At 34.4% G+C, this 22,517-nt stretch overlaps 2 protein-coding genes across 5 annotated transcripts; both read right to left on the minus strand.

Annotated features, from left to right (window-relative positions):
- Window positions 1–4,337: 4,337 nt before the first annotated feature.
- On the minus strand, window positions 4,338–8,224 carry LOC142518206 (uncharacterized). Its single transcript, XM_075620928.1, has 8 exons — window positions 7,955–8,224; window positions 7,813–7,834; window positions 6,239–6,295; window positions 6,076–6,157; window positions 5,819–5,914; window positions 5,577–5,701; window positions 5,461–5,479; window positions 4,338–4,768 (listed from the first exon to the last, which is right to left on the minus strand). Exons 1-8 carry the CDS (start codon window positions 8,052–8,054, stop codon window positions 4,526–4,528), a joined length of 744 nt encoding a protein of 247 aa, XP_075477043.1. The 5' UTR covers window positions 8,055–8,224; the 3' UTR covers window positions 4,338–4,525.
- A 9,727-nt stretch (window positions 8,225–17,951) lies between these two features.
- LOC142519133 (putative E3 ubiquitin-protein ligase RHB1A) lies at window positions 17,952–21,920 on the minus strand. 4 transcript variants are annotated; one of them, XM_075622067.1, is made up of 6 exons: window positions 21,844–21,920; window positions 20,545–20,676; window positions 19,146–19,503; window positions 18,950–19,059; window positions 18,805–18,837; window positions 17,952–18,074 (listed from the first exon to the last, which is right to left on the minus strand). In XM_075622067.1, the coding sequence occupies exons 2-5, from the start codon at window positions 20,611–20,613 to the stop codon at window positions 18,805–18,807; spliced, it is 570 nt and encodes a 189-aa protein (XP_075478182.1). In that variant the 5' UTR covers window positions 20,614–20,676; window positions 21,844–21,920; the 3' UTR covers window positions 17,952–18,074. The 4 variants fall into 4 exon arrangements, with proteins under 4 accessions (XP_075478182.1, XP_075478181.1, XP_075478179.1 ...); XM_075622066.1 differs by lacking the exon at window positions 17,952–18,074 and having other exon boundaries at window positions 18,336–18,837; window positions 20,545–20,639; window positions 21,842–21,886; XM_075622064.1 differs by lacking the exon at window positions 17,952–18,074 and having other exon boundaries at window positions 18,338–18,837; window positions 21,831–21,892.
- Between the last annotated feature and the right edge of the window lie 597 nt (window positions 21,921–22,517).

Here is a 22,517-nt window from a genome sequence, read left to right on the forward strand (position 1 = left end):
TACCGAGAGTATAAATATTGTTCATATAATGAAAATTAAAAATTTCAAAGTTCAAAATTTCCACTGATTATTTTTTACAGCTACCATTTTTGTGAACTTCTTCACCAAAATATACAACTTCACACTCCTCATTTAATTAACAATTAAGCTAACTTCGATAACTTCAAATACATGGAACCAACTTATAAACTTCTTTATAAGAAATCTGTTTGATTTTCATCAAACTACAGTTGTCAAATTCAATTTATTAGACTTCACCGTCTCAATGGGAACACAGAATCCAATACTTGTGTGGCCCTCAATGGTTCAAGTATACAGCTAGTCGTGGGTTCACAACTTTTTGTGATTCAGAATAACATTTATTCTTATTCGGGCTTACTCTAATTAGGCTCATTCTTTTCATCAACCCATTGATCAAGAATGTCAGAACTCAAGTACGATTGCACCTATCAGATCATGATAAGAGTGTCTAGTAGCATCACCTCATGATCACTTAAGTATCACTGATAATGCCTTCAGGGAACTTAAGTTATGGTTAGCATACAGTACGGTCCCTTCACCTCATATATCTCGATCGAATCTACAACCATTGGTATTTCGAGAGTTGCATAGGAATTCGATAACGATGTGATGTATCTTTGAGTGATAACAGTGACATGGCATGTGCAATTGAGGAAATACCTCTCCAAAATGCACATTTCTTACTCTGGCCAGAGATTACTTGCACTATTAACTCATCAGATCACATATGATATCTTCACCCACAGGCAAATGGTGAATATTTCACTCGATAAGTGATAACAACTTAGACAGTTCGAGTGAGAGTTGTTCAGTGCATCATCAAATGATCATCCATTTGTATGAATGAATATCTTCATGCCCTTGTTAACGAAACATGACGTTTACATTACAAATATTAGTCTCAACCGACATTTATCCTTATTTTATGCGGCTGATTCGAATATGAACTTTTTTAGAATTCACTGGATACTTCTTAATGAGTTTCATGATATTACATTACGAGAAAGACTTCATTATATTTTTTGTATATTCAAGGGCTTTATGTATGCATTTTTCATTGATATACAAATCAAATAAATATCATAATTGGATAAAATCATAAAATATCATTAAATAAATATTTTTTTGCATAAGAGTCGATAAAACACAAGCCACTGGTTAGCTCACCGGACACCTGATCTAACAAAAATAACATATTAAAACTAAGGGTGATCACAGTGCGGTTTTGCGGTTTTTTTAAAAAAATTCAAACCTAATTGCCATATGCGGTCGGTTAGTATTTTGAAAAATTAATCACGGTTTTACATGAAAAATTAGCCTTATGGTTTTGAGCGATTGCGGTCGGTTTACGATTTTTTTAATGAAAAATATTAGAACATATATTCTAACTTATTTGAAAATAACAACAGTATATTGTTTTCAAATATAAAATATAGTTCAAAGCATATAAAGATCAAAATAGAAAAACCAATAATCAAGATTCAAAAATAAGTTAATAATTTAACAACACAACACATTCACAACAAAAATGACATTTACACTATTTTATCCTTTTTTATTTTTAAACTTCAAACAAAATATTATCGCAAAAGAAATAAATACTTTAATAAAAGACTAATATAAAAAATAATTAAGAAAATGATAAGTTTTATTTGTAAGAATAATAATTTTGAAGAGAGTTGAGATATTATGAATGATGACTTCTTTATTTGAATATGTTGTTTACAAATTATTATAATTTTAGGCTCAATATTATGGCAAGCGGTTTAGGCAGTGCGGTTTGGTGCGGTTCTTGACAAAAAAAAATAACAGAACCGCGTATGCAGTGCGGTTTATGATTAGTATTTTTAATCGTGATTTTTATAAAATCTTATGAAAAACGGTGCGGTGCAATTCGGTTCGGGCGGTTAATAAAAAAATTTGATCACCCCTAATTAAAACTAGAATTTAGTAACATATATATAACTAAATTATAAAAAGACAAATATATTGAACCAAGATATAATTTTCACGTAATTTAATATCAAATTAAATATGAAAATTTTTATTTGCACTCGATTTCATGTTCTATTCACTTCATTTTATGAATAAAATTTATTAATAAAATAAAATACAAATTTTCATTTAATATACAAAAAAAGTATTATCTTTTTCTTTAGATGCCTGCGAAGAAGTTTCCTCACATGTGGCAGCCAAGATCACGTCTACGTCTAGTCAACACCAACCAAACAACATACAAAATTAAATTCCAATTTTCTATGCCCATTAAAATATTAAAATAAAATTACGCAAATTGGGATTAAAAATGGGCATTTATTAATTTGTTGTTAAATTTCAGTCATAATTTTATAATATAGTTAAAAAAAAAATTCCTCGTCCAAATAAAATACAAATTTTTTGCATATTATAATTTTTTTTTTTGTTTTGTTGAAACTTAAATCATGTCTATAATATTTTAGCATAGATTCTTTTGAATAAGTTTATATATTATTCTTTGCTTCTTGGAATCTTATTTGGGCTTTTTTCTGAATATTTTGAATGATTATTAAATTATGTCGTGGTTTAAAAATTCTAAACTTTTGTTGTTAGGCCGCCCAATTTGACCTTTTTAAACTCAAATTATGATTATATTCCAAGAAAAAAGTTGATCGATTAGGTGATTATATGATAGTATAGTATAGATTCGTGAATTAAGTCGTATGGTTTCGTGTTATTCAATTGGAAAAAGCGTTACCAACGAGGCGATTGTTCCAAACAACGCTTTCGAGCCACATGTAGTTCCTACCACAATCCGACTTTGATGTTAGGTAATTCCATATAGAGGGAGACCTCACATGATGCGTTAGGGGATCACGGTGTCGAAACCACCAATTATTTTTATCGCATGAATACAAGGGGAGATATTAATTTAAGAAAACTAATATAGTAAGTGTACGGAGTGTGATAATTATTTTTGTGATTTAATCGTATTATTTGGACAGTTGTACGATTTAAAAAATTTAAGTTGTATCGTTACCGTCAGCTATAGTTTTTGTTAAACTGACAAACACTCGGTCTTACAATTGGTAACAGAGCCAAGATCACGGATTCTATTCACGTTGATTGTAAGGAATACAATTATTAAGAGGGATGTTGTTGAAGTGCAATAATTGTCCCTGCTGGAAAACCGGTCGAATCGTGGTTTTTCGGCTGATGTACTATTTAAAATATTTGAGTTGCACCATTACCACCAGTTATAGTTTTTGGTAAAGCGACAAACGATCGATCATACAATTGATATCAAACTCAAGGTCACGGGTTCGATTCTCATTGAACGCAAGAAATGCAATTATTGAGAGATAGATTTTTGAAGTGCAATAATTGATCCTAATTTTTGGAGTGCAATAATTGATCCTACTGACAGAGCGATTGAATTGTGGTACTCGAGCTATTGTATAGTTTAAAATATTTAAGTTGCACTTTTATCACCAGCTATCACTTTTAGTAAAACGACAAAGGATTGATATTACAATAAATATTATTATTGCCTCTTTTTTTGTTTCTTTTCAACACTTCGATATTCTAGAAATCATGCTTTCAGGGTTTCATTTTATCTGTGAATTGTTCGGATAAATTTATGTGAATAGTGCATTTGGATTGACTTATTTGAAATCATGGATGACTTCAAATGTTGTAGAGGTGTAAATTTAATCAAATGTTTATTTTCTTTTAATTTCATAATAAGTAGAAACGATTTCAATATATTCAACATGTCATTCATATAATTCCTTGTATCAGATGTATTCTTCTAATTCAACACCCAAATACAACATATAAATGCATTTTCAACACACCATACTAATTTAGCAAATGTTATGGCGATTGAGAGGATGGGTTTCAAAAGCATCCAGAAGTTATTTCAAATATATCTTCGAATCAAATCCCTTAATTTAAATTAAATACATCCCATCCAAAGACAATCTAAAATTTTTAAAGTTGCAGATTACCCTACCATATTCATGAAAATTGCAAAATAACAAGTATCAGATGAATCATCGTTTGGACAATGAGTCGTATACGACATCATAACACGAATGCTAAACGAGCTAACTTGTGATTTCGCATATTTCATCTCATTTGAAAAACTATGTTCACCTTCAATAGAATTAGCAAGTAAAAGCCACATGACCAATTTAGTGTTTTATTGCTGAGAACAAAACAAGATAGAAATGAATGCCGCAAAAGCGACTGAGTGAATAGAATTGTATATATTCACCTCATGGCCCATTCATATAAAAAATTCAGCGCATCAAAATATTGGGTTCAATGCAAAAGTATGAACAAGTTGCAAGCTCAAATATAGATGCTGCAAACTAGATATGTTCATCAATCAATTGAGAAACTTACAATAATTCATCAAATATGCAACTATATCGCTATTTAACATAACAAACCAATCATGCACGCACTGGCAAATTATGGTCTCGAGTTTGTAGTAGAAAGACATAAAAAACTGGAACGATCATCACCTCTGATAGCCGGCAGGTGGATAGCCGGCAGGTGGGTAGCCGGCAGGTGGGTAGCCGGCAGGTGGGTAGCCCGGGGCCTGATGAGGTGGAGGATAATTGGGCTGGCCATATGCAGGTGGATATCCAACAGACGGGGGATATGGCTGATCGAGACGTGACATTTGCTGGACATTTGGCGCCATCATTGGTTGTGGGCCGAACTTTCCATCTCGCTTGTCCATTTCGATCTTGTGTTGCGTCTGAAATATCAAGACCAAACAAGCAGTGTTCAAAGATGAGAAAGCACGAGCTAGTTAATGTTAACTACATGCTTATGCCACATTTGAATCCATGATTTTTTAGAGATAGTGAGAAGGGTAGAGAAAGATAGGTAACTTGCTTTTAATCCATTCTCCTTTCAAAGAGTCAGGATTACATTCTTAAGATGCATACATTCTTAAGATGCATTTAATGTAGGTGAGACAAACAGGGTGAGAAGAATAAAAGAAAAGCATAAATCAGAAAAAATATATGAAACACAACAATGCAAACATTTTATTCAAGTCCTTAAAACCAAACCAAAGAATGGCAATTTTATTAATGTTTTACCACAAAGAATCAAGGACTAAAGAGAATACCGATGTGTACAACAAACAATGTGATGAGCATTTTCATAAAATCCAGTTTTATTTTAATTCACAATTTCTGAATGTTCGGAAAGTCACTTCCTCATTCTCACATCAGATGAAGGGTGCAACTTACTACACTTTGGAAGTCAAGTAGTGTTTTTAGACAAATATATAATATATATTTAATACTGAACGTATTTGCATTTGAAGTGGGGCAATTGCCCTCCATGTATCCCTACAAGGTTCACCCACATTTCTCGTGTCAGTCTATAAATTTTACTGTATCATAATCCATCAAGTAATCATATGAAGTTTGTGCTAACCTGCATGCAAGCGCAAACCCTGCAAAGCGTAAAAATATATAGTTATTTCCAGAAGATATCATTACAACTCAACAACCTTTACCAGAAATCGGATGAGCTAAAGCTAAGTTTCTTACGAGCAGTACACCATATCAGAGAAGCAAGACAGTATCTGAGAAGCCTCTGAAAGTTCCTCGCTTCCAACAATCATTGCAACGATTGAAAAAATGCAAGCAATTTGTTGGAGGCAAAACATGAAACCCTAAAAGTAAAGAATCAATACAAGATCAAATAGGGTACAAAAACTCAAAGATACAGCCATATTTAGTCGTGGAGACAAGGGTTGATGCGAAAATAGATCCAGAGAGAGAAACTATACAATTATGCAATTATCACATTGCGTTGTCTGTATGTTAAACTCATCTTGCAATAAAAACCTTGTTGAGGCTACTGAATTTCCAAAGCATAGGAACACCTGAAATTTTGAAAGACAATAAATAGATAATAAGAATCGGTCTCAGTACACTACTATTATTCATAATTGAAAAATGGCGATTACAGTGACCGTATATAATGTTTTCATTTTAAGATAAAATACTAATTCTCAAAAACAATCAAAACCAAATTTGGTTTTACCTCTGTGGCAAGACAAAATTCAGGGCAACGACTTTCTCCACATCGACCACTGCAAGGCATATAGCCAGCACAGCAGACATACCTGTTGAACACACAATTACACTTTGATCATGCAAGCAGGTGGATCCAATAACAAGCTAGCAAGGGAGGAGACTTCAACTACCGAGTCATATCATTGTAAAGGGCTCTTTTCCGAAGCATATAAGATATACATGGTCCGCTGCAAATTTTGAAATCACGAAATAAGTACAATTTCATTAGGTCAGTTACAACACAATAATTTTCAAAAGAACTCTGATATTGTTCAATCAACTATCATTTCCATATCACTGATCCAATAACACATGAATTCCATTTCACATACATAATGTATAGAAAGCTTCATTTATATCATACAATCAATCCTCTAAGTAGCACGGATACTCCTAAAAAAAATTTCTAAAGTATCGGACATAGATACAACACGGATACGGATATGACATAAGTACCATCAGGTCAACACAAAAGTTTTCAAAAGAACTCTGATATCGTTCGATCACTGATATCGTTCAATCAACTATCATTTCCATATCACTGATCCATAACACATGAATTTCATTTCACATACATAATATATAGAAAGCTTCATTTGTATCATACAATCAGGCCTCGATTCAATTTTACAATTGATTCATTAACTATGAGGCACATCAATCAGAATTTTGGTTTACTTTGAAGTAATTTACAGTCCCGTGTTAGCATCATTATATTTCTTCAACAAACCTAGAGGAAACAGTTTTATGCCGACACTAAGCTAAGAATAACATAGTTATTATCTATGGATATCATATTCAGACTACACCATTGAAGCATGAAAAACTCAGTCAAGGGACCACCTTGAAATAAAATAGAGGTTTCCCGAGATAGCCATGAACAGGTATCCTTAATCAACTGATGACACGAAACAAGACTAATGGGATATAGAAGATCTTATACTTTATTTTCTAAAACAGATCTTGTTGACACAGAAAGTAAATAACTGTAGTTGGGTACCTCTACAGCAAAAGTGGGAGCTTAACAAAAGTTCATAGTACCATTTGGCCTTTAATTCCAATAATCAATTGCCAAAAACAAAAAACAATATTTACACTATGCCTTAAAAAGGGATTGATTCTGTAAAAAAAAGGCAGTCAGATTCAAAAACAAAATAATAAAAGGAATAAAGTTGTTCAAATCACGATAATACCTCTCGAGCATTTAAGGGATCCTGAGATCCATTCCATTTCACAGTAAGAAATAATACTCATGGAGGAAGAAACTTTTATTACTCATTGTTCTACATTAACCTTTGAATAGTGGTAAATTTATTTACTCCTTAGTCGTGTATGTGCATTAAATCAATGCAGAACTATAAAATATATTTTTCTGTGATGTGAAACCATGCACGGGGAATTTAAATATTTGTGCAAGTCAAAGTCAATTTAAAATCTGGTAACCAAAAAAAAAAATTAGAAATCAATGTTCGATACATGAAATTTAAATAAATTGCTCAAAGCAACTCTCTTGTCACAGAAAAGTTTTAATATTGTACCAATATGTCTTACCGAACAAAACAGCAATTGACTTTTCATCTATTAGGGGAAAAAATATCGAACTCCAAACAAGAACTCAGATCAGAACGCAATAGCAACTTAAATCACCGCAAAAACGCCAAGAAAATCACAGCACAACAAAATCAAAACTCCATTACTCACTCACCACCACAGCGCCAAGCAACAATCTGCAAAATAGAAACCCAACACAAAAAGGAAATCATAAAAGGGTAAAACAGTTACCCATCAATTACAGAAACAACAACGTACACACACAAAAAAAAAAGTTGGAATGCAATCAAACATACAGGGAGGATCATTCTGAATGGTGCGCATAAGATCTGTGTGCCATAGGTTCCGGTAGTTCTGCCGCTGCTGCATCTTATCCAAATGTTGCTGCGACCCCATTTCCGCTGCTTCTCCTTCCTCCGCAGAAACTGAAATCGAATCTGAGTTTTGATTTTTGAGCGAAGAAGAGAAAAATCCGGAAGATGGACTGAGATTTCAGAGGAAAGCGTAGAAATACAGCTGGGAATGTGGATAATTGCGAGGCTTCGAAGAAACGACTGCTTTCATAGTACGTTGAATATAAAGAAGTAATTAGCACACGGAATCGGGGATTTTAATAAAATATTATAAAAATAATTTTTTTTTTCCAAACTATAATAAAAATGAGAGCTTTTTAAAACTATGTGACAGTTTGAGAAACAATTCCTCGGATCCTACTATAATATTTTTTTATTAAAAAAAGACTATATTTTGGCCATTAAATTTTTGTATGTTCGATTGAACAACTACGACTATTGACTGGAGAAAATTTCTGAGGCACACTTCATAAAATTAAATGAGTTATCTATGAAAGAAATTTTAAGGGAAAATTAGGTGTTTATGTAGATGGTAAAAGTTTTATGTTTGTGTTTAAAATTTTGGGTATTTTACGAGTTTTTATCAATGTAGGCGAGGGAACCAGTGATAGACGATGACCAAAGAGGATAGGGCGGTTCATGGTGGAGGGAAGTACTCATTCAAATAATTCTATTTTTGTGCAAGACTGATTCTTTTAATTGTTTGATTAGTAATAAGAAATATTTTTATTTTAAAACTTTAATGAATTTTGGTTTATCAAACTTTGAGAATGTGTAAGGATCATTATTTGCTTTTGACAGATAACAATGAGACGCTACTTATATTTATTTTAATATTATATTTATTTTATATAGTAAATAAAAATATTAATATATTTATTATTTTATAGGTTTTACCAAATTTTTTAAGCCGAAAAATACAACAAATATTCACATAAACATCACGATTCAAACTCTAAAATCCAAATTACATTTAACTTCACATGTAACCAAATACCGAGTACACATAAAAAATGTTGATGAAAAATCAAAGACCCCGTTGGTTATTAATAACCTACCGGTTCTCTACCGATTTTAAACGATTCGATTACTTTTTCGAGTTTCAGCACCGGTCATGTCAACTATTCTCGGGTGAACCAGTCTAACGGTCCGATCCGATTACAAAAATACTACCTGAGGCGAGTCAGGCGACCGTATCATGTGCCTCGAGTTTGGTACGGGTCTATTTATGCAGTAATTTAAAATTCAATTTTTTTGCTCCGGTGACTAAATCTTTCATTGCCAAGAAAAAGATTGAAATTTCAAAGTAGAAAATTTGTCTTTGTATAATTGTATGGTCCCATACTACGCAATAGATTGAACTAAATTTAATACCAATGACCGACTTCCTCTCATGAAATAATATATATATTAAATAATTTGACCAACTATTATTATATCAGATATATTTCACAAAGGGTAGTACAAATTTACCAAATTTTAGTTTTCTAGAAGTCTAAATCCGGCCAAATTCTAGAAGTTGACAAATATTGGCTGACCATTATATGGGAAGCCAAAAAAATAAAAACTCAATTATTTGGTGCATTTTGCAAACTTTTAGACTTATCGATCAGAAAATAATCTCTTTAGAACATATAACCCAAAAGTGTGATATCTATCTGTTTGTCACGAAAATTGCGGACGTGCCAGGCATATGTTCGTGTCAAAATTGTAGAATAACCTGACTTCTTTATCAAACGTTGCGACTCTCGATTCGATCGTTCGTTCTAATTCCCTTGAAATGACTCCAAAAATATGAGCACGAAATAAGAAATATAATGGAATTAAAGGAGGAATTCATAAACAACATCAACATTTATTATGCTGTTATAAATTCGAACAAAGCTTTTACATGAAACTTGGATGGACATATTAAAATCTGTAGAAGAAGATTGCTGAAAATAGAAATAAACAACAGAATAAATGAGAGAAACTTTGCAAAGCGTTGCTATGGATTTTGGTGTTGATTTTGTCGGGGGTTCTTGATTCTTTCGTTTCCATTTTTATACAACTCCTCTAAACGGTTTGGCCATTTTCCACGTCTATCCATGATGTGTCATGGATCACCTCCTCCGTCATGGTCTTCAACTGACACTTTATGGGCTTGTTTATTGGGCCTTCTCATATTATGCAGGCTTTTATAGTTGGTGGGTTTTCAAATATTTGGGCTAAACAACTGGCCCCTAGCCAATTTGGGCCAATGGCCAATTTGGTCCGTTTTGGCTATTTGGCTACTTTGTTTGGTCTTCTAGCTATTCAAAGCTCAGCGTACAGTCATATGGTTTTGAAAGGATTGGTTCTATGGATTTGAAGAAGAATTGACAGCTAGAATGCATGTTCTTCCTCCAACAGGTTAGATCCGAGTGTGCTTTCCCTGACCCCTTCCTTATCTCTTTTTTTCTCATTCCATCCACCCAAATCTACATCAGCACCCACCGATCTTCCCGAAGAAACTGCCGATTATATCTCCTTTGTAATGCCATCCAAGTTTCTGAAAACTGTCATCATCAAACTTCTTTACATCAAGCCACACCTTCTCAAGTTAGGTATATTTTACCATTTTTCTCAATCCTCTATCACAAAAACACAGTAGAATTTTCCACATTTCATACTGCTCTCAAGGTGTTTGTGCCTATGTTTGAATGAGTTTTTTGATAGCAACACCTTGCAACACTCACTGCTTGCACCTCAACAGAGCAACTTCCTTGGTGTGCATATTCAGAGCTTGGTCTATAGCTTGTGCAACTTATATAATCTTCCATGTGTTTACACGAAATGCACTAGCACAAGGAATTGTGATGCTCCACCAAATTCATTGAGGACGAGATCTCATTTACAGGAATTTTAGCAAGCCATAAATTCAAAAATGGCAAGATTCATTCCATCTCAAAAAGAAGTGGCGCGTGCCACATCAATGACAACATATAGCACACACAAAGCATAATTTTGTTGATCAACACCCCATTATTTCTCATGTGATCACATTTATTTCGTAGGAACATAGTTGGAAAAATCGAGGATTTATCTCAAAGGCCAATGCAAGCAGTACCTTAAATACCAATGGAGAAGGAAAATCTTGCCTCTTGGGAGTGTCGCCGGCCAATCCAAAATAAATTTCCAAGCTTGGATAAATATCTTTGCAACTGACTGAGCATATATGTATGGAATGTCATACACATTGAAAGTAAAAAAAAAAATACGTAGGCTAGGGACAGTAGGTGTACTTTTTGCACTTGTTTGCCATTGTTTGACAAGTGTTTTTTATGATGTGTAGAGTTGAGAAAATGGCTTAAAAGCCAAACTTTGTTGTTGGAAACATGTTGTTTACTTTATACATGTTGCTTGAGATTTGTTTTCATGTATTTGTATTTTGACATTTCACATTTACAAGGAAAACTCTGCCAAAATTTTCTAAAAACTAAACAAACGGCAAAAACCTGTTTTCTTCAACATTGATGCAAACATGATGGGTCAACACTGCTTGTTACCAATCAACTGTTAAACAACATTATTCAAACAATACTCCCCAAAGTTTCAAGATATGCCATAAACAAACATCACTTTTTCATCAATTTAGCCAACCAACACAATAAATATTCCTCTCAAAATACATCAACTACATCGGATTCCATGAGCAATCATTTTATTTATTCACAATGCTCCATCATTATTTACAAAAAACTTCAGCAAGGAATGGCTTAAAAGCCTAATCCTCACATATTTACAGAATCTTTTTATGAGTCAATATGACAAAACTAACCAAAGTGGTCATCCAACCTACTTTTTACAATACTTCTCATCTATTCCATCTTTATGAACCATTTGCCTCCGGCTGTAGATCTTTCATCGGAGCCGGGGCTAAGATTAAATCCTCCATTTGTAACTTTTTTTCCTCGCTTCCTCTACATTCCCCCTCAAATATTACTTCAACACCATCGATATCCCCCAATTCTTGAGATTGCACTTCGTTCACCAGCTGCTGCAATGTGGCTTTCCATTCGGAAGTTGCATCCACTTCCATCTCTTCTTTAGTGAACTTAATCATCGACCTCCTCGATAATAGGCCGGACCATGGGTCTAGGAGAGACCATGGCGGTGGGTTTGAGAATTTTTTCAACTGTTTCTCTCACTTTTTTAGTATCCATGTAGACTGCACCTTGCTGTCCATTCACCTTGTAGTCACGAATTTTAATAGGGCCGAAGGCTCCATCATAATACCTAGCCTTTACTGTGTTTGAATTAGATTGATACGGCTGTGAATCAGCCTGTACCACTTCCACCTCATCCCCTTTCCATATCAACAGTAACTGGTGCATGGATGATGGTACACAATGGTTGGTATGAATTCAATCTCTTCCCAACAGAGCATGGAAGCTAGCACTGGAATTGACCACGAAAAAAGCTGACAGCAAGGATCGAGACCCTACAGTAACATTTGCTGGCAACACTCCCAAATTTTTCGTAGATTCCCCGGTAAAAGCTGCCACAGAGACTTCGGTAGGGATCAAGTCTTCCACATTCTTCCCCAACTTCTGAAGGATTCTGTATGGAAAAATATTCACAGCAGACCCATTATCTATCAGCACTCTAGACAACGGCTTTCCATTCACGTGTGCTACAATGTAGAGTGGTTTGATATGTTTCGTCATTTCGTTGGTGGGTTGCTTCATCAACACTCTTTTCTCTTCATCGACAAGAACACCGACGCTCTCATTCAAAATATCAGTTTGAATGGATTCTATACCACTTTGATTTCCAGTGAATACATTGGATTCAAACGTTTTTTTGCGTTTAAACTCCTCTGGCAGCATTAATGAGCCAGTGGTACACTCGAATGAAACAAGAATCTGCCCTACCTTGCAGTTAGCTTTCTTGACCACGTTACTATCTTCCTCCGACAACAAGTCATCATCTTCCTCTTCTTTATCTTCAGTATCCTTCCTCCCAAATTTTTTCTTCTCTTTACATGACTACTCCATATTCAATGTGCGTTCAGCAGCTTTTTCTCTCAACAGGCGTCATTTTTGGGTTCGAGAAAGATGTTTTGGGAATTTTGGATGTTCTACCCGCCTGCATACGCCATCGGAAATTGCTCTGGGAGGAACAACAAAGCGGGATTTCCTTTCATAATTTTTATCGGTGTTCAGAAGAGATGGCCTCTGTATTATCTTCTGAAATGACTGAAGGTCACTTCTTCTCTCGCTATTCACCGACCAAGAACATGGGCTCCTTCTGAGGTACTGGTTCTCCGGCCTTTTGGCCATGGATTCCCTATCATACCTCATATTCCTTTCAGTATAATGCAGACTGCCCCCACTGTAATAGTGGTCTTTTCCAGGAGTAGCTTCTGTCCTCTTCTCTTTAACCTCAAATATCATTTTTCGAGGCACCCAACACTTCTTTATGGTAAGTCTTGGTTTAATGGACATGTCCCCACTCCCATTCATTCTCCTCTCATTGATTAAAAAATGCAAGTCAGTACTGCTCATGTTCACATTGGCTACCGGGGGAAACGGATCTTCATCCACTATCATTGCTTCTTTTTTCTCGGGAAATTTCAGGACCCCCTTGTTGATTCTTTCCTCCAAGACATTCTTGAAAGCCAAACAAGCATTAGTATTATAGTTGAAGGAATTGTGATACTTATAGTAATCTCTTCCTTTCAACTCTTCCCTAGTGGGCAGCTTGTGATCTGAGGGAAATGTTGTTATAAACTTTTCCTTCACTAAGTGATCGAAAATTTCCTCCGTCCTTGATGCATCGAAAGTATAGGGTGTTTTGCACTGGAGGAAAGTTTTTCTTGGAGAATTCTTCATTCTTGCGTTTCAAGAAAGGGACAGTGCATGATCCGAAATTTGCTACATCTGCCAATGCAACATCCTCCACTTCCTGGAAATAAGTGCCCACTGTAGACTTTCTTTTATGACTCTCTTCCCGCAACAATTCCTCATACTCTGATACTTTGGCAGCAAGTTCATAAAAATCACGGAATTCCATCCCTTGGAATTTCTTTCTAAGCTCAAAATCGAGCCCTCATTGTGTCATCTTCACGTATTCTGATTCGGGGAGGAAAACTCGGCATCTGCTTCTCACCTTCTTGAATTTACAAATGAAATCGTTAGCAGATTCCCCCGGTTTTTGGACCACCCTTGACAATTCCGCTATACTGATCTCAGGCACTGTTCGGAAAAATTGTGTATGGAATTGACGTTCCATATCATGCCAAGTCATAATAGAGTTTCGAGGTAGCGTCGCATACCACGTGAAACCAGTGCTAGTCAAAGAATTTGGGAACAGGCGTAGCTTGTAATTGGAAAAATTCTCCAGATTTGCTAATTCCCCACACTGGATTGTGAACCTTGCTACATGTTCCACACTTGACTGACCATCTTCCCCAGAGTATAAAGTGAAGTCTAGAATGCGATATCCTCATGGATAAGGATTTTCACGATCAACAACATCAGGATACGGTTTATGGAATTCTGGTCGGTTGATTGACCTAACTCCTGGGCCATACAACTCTTGAATAACATCACGTACCATCTCAAAATCCAACACTGGAGTTTGTCGTAACTGGTGAGGAGAATAGATTGCCCCCCGAGTGTTATTACCCGAACCTGGCACTGAATATCCACGCATTCCTCCATCACCATACATCCCTGGATGTAAGTTAGGAGACGTCACATAGAACATATTATCAGCCACTTGTTTACTGTTACTGCAATTTTGGAATTTTAACCCCAATTCCTCATCTCTTTTGTGCAGAGGAGTGTATCTTCCTTCCTTGGTAGATTCAGGAATCAGTGCTTCTCCCAAGCGACGATTTTCACCTGCTTAAGGAATCCCTGATCCTTGGTCTTGATCTTTAAATAGTTTAGTATCCACTTCTTGAAGTTTATCATTTTCTGATGTGACAACCTCTCCTTTTGCAGACTTCCTCCATTCCTTCACCTCTGCCACAAATTCCATCATAACAGTAGCGAAAGCTTAGGTCATTTCTCTGAGATCACTACGGATATTCTTTTCCATAGTCACCATGAAGTTTGTTGAAGGTCCATCACCACCAGAAACGACAACTCCTTCCTTCGTAGTCTCCTCTTCGAACTGATGAACAAGTCTTTCAACAGTTTTTCCATCTGCATCAGTTTCTTCTTCCTGTGAGCGATGACCTTTCCCCTGTGATGGAGGAATTCTTTCATTCTTCTCAGTACGCTTTGGAGGCATAGTGTCCCACCGGGCGTGCCAACTTGTTTGTCACGAAAATTGCGAGCGTGCCAGGCACGTGTTCGTGCCAAAATTGTAGAATAATCTGACTTCTTTATCAAACGTTGCGACTCTCGATTCGATCGTTCGTAATAATTCCCTCTAAATGACTCCAAAAATATGAACACGGAATAAGAAATATAATGGAATTAAAGGAGGAATTCATAAACAATATCAACATTTATTATGCTGTTATAAATTCGAACAAAGCTTTTACATGAAACTTGGATGGACATATTAAAATCTGTAGAAGAAAATTGCTGAAAATAGAAATAAACAACAAAATAAATGAGAGAAACTTTGTAGAGCGTTGCTATGGATTTTTTGCTAAACACTATCATTAATTTATATTTAGTGTACCAGAAGCATATGCAAATGCAATTCTTTAATTTATAAAAATAAAAAATTGTGAATTCAATAGAACAGTTACGGTCCAACAATCTCTTTCTCAATTTTCATCCTATTTGAAGTCCCGAAATCATGTATCTAGAATTTACAATAAATAGAAATAAAATAGAGGTTAAGCCTTTGAGGACTACGTAAGGTAATAAAATTGAGCTTATACATATTTATAACAAGTCAAACAAAAATTTATCATTGCAATAATTCAATATGAGATAACATGTATCAGTAATAACATATCATAATGAAAATATCATGTCAAGTGACATGTAGTGAATAATCAGGACTCTGAAGTAAATAGTGTCGGCTAAAGAGATGGCCCCCACCAAAATTTGGTGTATCACTTTTTCCCACGTATTCAGGTAGGATATGTGCAATCGATCATTTATGAGCCAAAGTGAACTCACATTTTCGAGCCGAACCCGCGTTGTCCAGTGGACTAGCAATCAGGTACATATGTCATTATCCAGGCTCAATTCATTCAGTCATTCAGTAATAGCCGATTGGTAACAAGTCAAGAACCAATAAATCCATATATTCAAATATGCAGTACAATATGATCAATAATTTGTGACATGAAAAACATGATACAATATATGAATAAAGCAGTAGTTTATAAACTTCATTGTAAATTACAGGCCAAATGTTAAAACCTATCATTGACGATATCTGTAGCAAAAACCTCTCGGTAGAAACCTCGGTAGCTTACTTTTCGTCTTAATTTCAATCCCAATAAAAAATAATTTCCTATAAATATAATTTTGATATTTTACATTGGTTAAGACTGGTAGTAGGTGTTGAAACTTTTAAAAAACATTTTTGTACAAAATTTGTACCAAAGTAGTTTTGAATAAAGCTTTAAAAATTTATAACAATTAAAATATACATCCAAAAATCATTAAAATTTCCGGAAATTCCTAAAAATAATGCAGAATCATTCGGAAATCAGAAACCGAAAAATCGGAGTGGTGCCTAGCGCCGCAAGTGGTTGCTTCGATGACCACGCGCGTCTTAAATTTTCCATTATGATGTTATTACGAAACTGTTCAATAACATAATTTGAAAAAATAGAATGACTATCATGCTTACTTTGGACGACCAAAAAAAGTATTTCGGCGACTTTTTGGATGATCGACTGGCGCATTTATAAACTAAGAAACATTTTGAACAACTTGTATTTCAAAACCGAAGGAAAATTCGTTCAAGAGGAGTAATTCGAGCTTGAAATGACTACCTCAGATTCGGTTTTATGGAATTTTTCAAAAAAATTGTTTTTCATGAACTTGAATTTTCCGGGAGGATTTGGATCATCATATTGTTACACCTCAAGAAAATCATGATTTCTAGATATGAAAGGGGTGGTTGTGTGAAAATTTGGATATTTTTGGACAAGATTTGGTAATTTTCCTTCAATTTTCTCTATTTTCCCCACATTTTCCACTCTAACTTCCCACTACAACTTGTTCTCTTTAAACCCACGAATCTAGATCAAATTTTCTGATGAAAGACTTCAGAATGGATGTATTTATAGGAGTAGAGGAGCCACTAAGCTTGGACATTTGTCTTAATTTATTTCAAATTTTGACACTTGTTTTCCCCAAATTTGACACATATTTCCATTGAATTAGTGACATTTAATTATCTATTAAAATTAATTATTGATAGATAATTTTTAATTAATTCATATTTCATCAAGTTGTATTTAATGTTTTTATATTATATATATTGTTTTTATTTAATATATAATAAATTAATTTCGATCATTTCAAGTATTTATTTTCGAGTAATACTTCGAATAGCTTGCGAACATGTTCACGTCTTTTGAATCGAACTCGAATCCGAGCCTTTATTCGAAACAAACTCGAACAAAATTTTTAAAATTTTCGAATTTCGAATTGAGCTCGAGTTCAAATATATCTATTTCGAACCGAATTCGAGCCTTGAATTTTTCACCATATTAAATTCATTTGAACACCTAAGTGATACCGATAAATGATATCCACAAAAAAATTAGCATATAAATTCTTAAACGTGTAACCCCCTATAGATAAATAATGATCAAATAAAAAAACAAGTTGTAAACTTCAGTTACACAACAAATTTTGCGAGACCGTCTTGCGCATCAATTTTGTGGAAAATATCTCCAACCCGACCCAGAAAAATATTATTTTTTATGTCAAAAAATATTACTTTTCATTATATTTACAGACCGAATCGAACCGTAACGTAGATCCTTACTCTTGACCATAACAGTCTGATTTATTTTTTGTTGGGCCAACTTGGAGTAATACGACACGATTAAGTGTCCTTCTTATAGTAGGACATTATGAGATGCATCGACATATTTTGCCACTTCATCCTACTACATTTCCTAATCAGCCCAAAGATAATCAGAGATCTAAATTTCTTTAACTAGCGTCCATCAGAATTAAAGGGTCTATTGGAAAATTATCAACACAAAACAAAGAGGCCCTTACTCTGCTTTTGCTAGATTGTTGGTACCTTACGACCGAAGTCCCTTTCAATTAATGAAAATTTCTGATTTATGGTTCTTTCTACAAATATATAAGAGAGAGAGAGTACAGAGTAAAAAATTACTCCATACACTGTGGGTAATTTGACAAGTCAAGATGAGATCAAATAGAGAAAGGAACAAACCTACCTTAACGTTTGGCATGACAAATAAGTATGAAATGGGATTGCCCAACTTCTTACTTCTATACAGATGCATAATAAACAAAGCCTTTGCCAATGATGGTTTTGCATCATGTAATCTAAAATCAATCAAATGAAACAATACATTCTGTAGAATTTGAATTGCTAGCAGGGATGACCACCTGTCCCAGGTAATATGTACAAGAAAACTATGCAACCTTAACCACAACTTGTTATTTTAGAAATAAAATAAAATTTATTCTTTGAAATCTCAAAATCTTCACAAATTATGGGAAAATGTAGAAAATCAACATATAAAGAGACAAAATGAGCATAATAGTGAGGCAGTAAATGGACACAAAACTGAGCCGCTCCCACGAAAGCATCAAAAACTCTAGGGCATTTCTAAGATATCAACTGAAGAACTTCATTACCTACTCTCCTGTGAAAGGGCTAAAAGTCATCTCCTGCATTTAAGAAAAATAGAGAAGTTACTAAAAGTGTTTCAGGATAAAGAAATTGGGCCATCAGAAAACATAGAGCAGATAATCACGGTCATGGTGTAGCTATCATCCAAACCTGATCACAAATGGGACAGGCATCACTTCTTTCCATCCATTCAAGTATACAAGCAAGGTGGAAATGGTGGTCGCATCCTGTGATGATTTTTGGGTTCTCTGAGTCATATTCTGCAGCAAATGTGAAGAAGTCAAATTTCAGTTCTCGAAGCAAAAAAATGCGCATGAGAGGAGTTACAAAAGTGGTTTTGTCAGACCTTCAAGACAAGTGGGACAAACATCCTCCTCATCTTGCAAAGATGGAACAAAAGGCTCAACTGACTTCTTAAGTTCTGCCTTCCCATCAGAATTCAGGCTCTTTAACTTGGTCTCTAAATTTGTGTCTTCAACAACAATGGTGTTTGTCGTTTTCAAAGCCACTGCCACTTTATTTCCAGGAATTTCTTGATTCGATGGTGGAGCAGGTGGGGGTACAAATGGTATAGGCGCAGGCGGAGACCGGTAAGTATCTGGGACTGAGGTATCTAGATTTGTATCGACCAAAATCCCCGTAGAGAGAGTAGCGACTGTTGAAATGTGAGGTGACAAGGGTTCATGCTCTTCAGAGACTGGATACTGCAAGTTAAATCGCCGCAATAGAAAATCAAATTACTTAGTTAAAAACCTACATCAAGAATATCCAAAACAAGATAGTAACTCATAATCACAGCTAACGAAGAAGGAAGAAACCAAGAGCTAATACACACATAACACATCTGTGTTCAGAGGCAATAGGAAAAATTAACGAGCGTTTAATAATTCGTGCTATTATACAGAATAGTGTAAGAAAGAATTTTTAAAGCAAGGTTTGTTCTACAACACACTGAGATGCAAGAGAGAACAGTTTCCTTCATCAGCAGCACAGAAGCACTATCTAAAACATTCTGAACAAGTCATTGCATTATGTGTTTCATTAATATAATATTGCCACAAATATCACGATGCTGATCCTTTCAATACTAAAGCACAAGCTAATATAAGCAATCTACATTGATTTCCTTTCACCACCATTTTTTCCCAAGCCGTTCACGGTCATCACTCTTTTCTGTTGGATTTGGTGGAGAAGAGGGGGGATTATTACTTGCATTCAGGTAATCATTTTCGTACAGTGTACTGCGTTTAAGAATAACTAGCACAGAGTTTTAAGAATAACTAGCACAGAGCACTCCTATGCCAGAATAACTAGCACAGAGCACAGATACTAAACATGTCACTGGCCTCCAGGACAGCCCAATAGCCATTGCCAGATTTCACGTGAAGCAAGATTACAATGACACATTCAGTGAATTTTACGTTATTGCAATCCGCATTTTGAATAGCAGTGATTTTGACGAAACTAAAGACTTACAATCCAGACCAGATTTCTCATAATCACCAAGTTGGGATGGTTAACCTAATGTCTACTAGAAAAATGATATTGTTTTCACACACGAGAATTTGACATAGAATGCTGCTTGAACACAGACATCAAGAAATAAGTAAACCACTGCTTTTACAATTCACAGAAAATCAAGCATTTAGATAAATTTTATGAGGTCTTATTCAACCTGATGGACCCATCGATATTATTAAGATTGATAGAAAAGTGCAATTGATTAGGCAGGGGATATCACCGACGTTAAAGTATGCTGATGTACTGTTCTGTTCAGTACTCTCAGATGCACAGCAACAACAGCAGCCTCCCATCAGTGCTTAAATTATCCCTTCTGTTCACCCGGGGCAACCAGGAATTTGGTCATTGTTCCACCACTATACACATAAAAAGAAACATCATAATATGAGTCATGAAAAATGTCATTTTGAAATCTGAACTGCGTCGCCCATACTTGGTTAACAAGAATGTACAGTCCAGAGTTAATTAATTAGAAAGCAAAATCATAGTAGCCATAATCATAAACTAAGAAATTTTCCGAAATATAGCAAGCAAGAAGCTGAACATTACTAAAACACCAGCATCACATACTGTAGGCCATAGTAGCTCATTCCAACATGCAGATAGAGAAAATTTCAAGACCGAGCAAAAATATTTAATTTTATAATTTACCGTAAAGAAACATTGAAATTACCATTGCACTCAATATTTGTAAGAGGATATAGACTTTTGCCAGGTGCAAAAATTACTCCCTCTATTCTCTATGCATTTACCCTGGCACTAACTCAACACAATTGGCTTGACCACAATGATCATCTTGTTTTTTTCTTCGAGTAAAGGCACTACCAATTCTTACAGACCATCCGACTCCACGTCATTTTGAATACAAAAAGAATAGAAGAAATATGGATATAGTGAAAGCACTACATCAAACATGATCATAATCGTAGACCTATAAATTCAATTTATAAATCCCATGACATAAACTGGTATAAATATAGTTACAATTATTTTCCACTAAAACAAAGTCAAACATAAACAACTGAGCAAAAGTGGAAGATAAAGGATAGTCGAATATGACATAAACCAGTAAGCACATATGAACAAAAACATATAAACGTAGGCGGTAGATCACATAAACTTTTAGAATCATAAAATAATTCTAAGAAATAAAGTAAGGCAATTAGCTCAGCTAAATCATCAGAAAAAATACAAACAAACTAAACGAAATTCATCACAGTAAAACCTCAAAAAACAAACAAAAAAACAAAAACACACACTCGTACCGCACTCAGTAATACCGATTCAATAAAACTAATCGATATGAACAAAAAAAAACCCATATCACAGATTAATCAGCCAAAAAAATTCAACAAACTAAAAAACAAACAGATTAATCATCCAAATAATTCAACAGAGGAATTCAGTACAGCAAAAGCAAGAACACGGGCAAAAACGCAAACACGTTTACGTGGCCAGAAAGTATAACTCGCGAATACATACAAAATTATAGACGTGTATGCGTAGGTACTGTGCATAAATACCTCTTGGAGGCGATGGAATTGACAGGAAAATAATCGAAAACTCTGAGAATACTGAGAGGAACAAGACTTTGAAAAAGGTTTAAATATATTGGAATAAATAATTGATTTTATTTATATTTTTTAAAATGATTTTTTTATAGTTTTTAATTAATAAATATTATATTTATATATTTTTAAATGATTTTTCACAAATTTATAGCTACTTTAATGTTAACATAATTAATAATTATTTTTGTATACAAATAATTCAACTAAAAAATACAATGCACGTGAATAATCAATCGTGTATAAGAAAAAACTTGATTTCTTATACAATTTGGAGTATTCAAATAGTGAAATCAATTATCCCAATCTCAATAATAGTTAGTTCGTATGTCAAGTATTTACTCTTATTTCATGAAAAGTGAGAAATATTTTTTTTAAAAAAAAATTATATTTTAGACGATTCGTGGATAAAATTATATATTTTTTAAATAATAAAAGGACAAAATTGTAACTTGGGTTTGTATGTTTTTAAAACTAAAATTATATCATTGTCAGGTACTAAATATTAAAAAATTACGGCGAGATACTGAATTTTAATTCAAAGATGTGGAGAGGATTTCACAAATTTACCTTTAAAGTAATGTATTCTATATTTTTTTATGATTATAATTATAATTCAAAAGAACATA

Source organism: Primulina tabacum, chromosome 11 (genome assembly GCF_025594145.1).
Source record: "Primulina tabacum isolate GXHZ01 chromosome 11, ASM2559414v2, whole genome shotgun sequence".
NCBI classification, from domain to species: domain Eukaryota; kingdom Viridiplantae; phylum Streptophyta; class Magnoliopsida; order Lamiales; family Gesneriaceae; genus Primulina; species Primulina tabacum.

Coding starts and splice junctions, on each gene's coding strand:
- LOC142518206 (XM_075620928.1), bottom strand. CDS start 8,054: ATGGGGTCGCAGCAACATTTGGATAAGATGCAGCAGCGGCAGAACTAC. Junction 7,835..7,954: donor CATTCAGAATGATCCTCCCT/GTATGTTTGATT, acceptor TCTATTTTGCAG/ATTGTTGCTTGGCGCTGTGG. Junction 6,296..7,812: donor TGTTGCTTGGCGCTGTGGTG/GTGAGTGAGTAA, acceptor CAAAATTTGCAG/CGGACCATGTATATCTTATA.
- LOC142519133 (XM_075622067.1), bottom strand. CDS start 20,613: ATGGGAGGCTGCTGTTGTTGCTGTGCATCTGAGAGTACTGAACAGAAC. Junction 19,504..20,544: donor GTACATCAGCATACTTTAAC/GTCGGTGATATC, acceptor TTTAACTTGCAG/TATCCAGTCTCTGAAGAGCA. Junction 19,060..19,145: donor TTGTCCCACTTGTCTTGAAG/GTCTGACAAAAC, acceptor CATTTGCTGCAG/AATATGACTCAGAGAACCCA.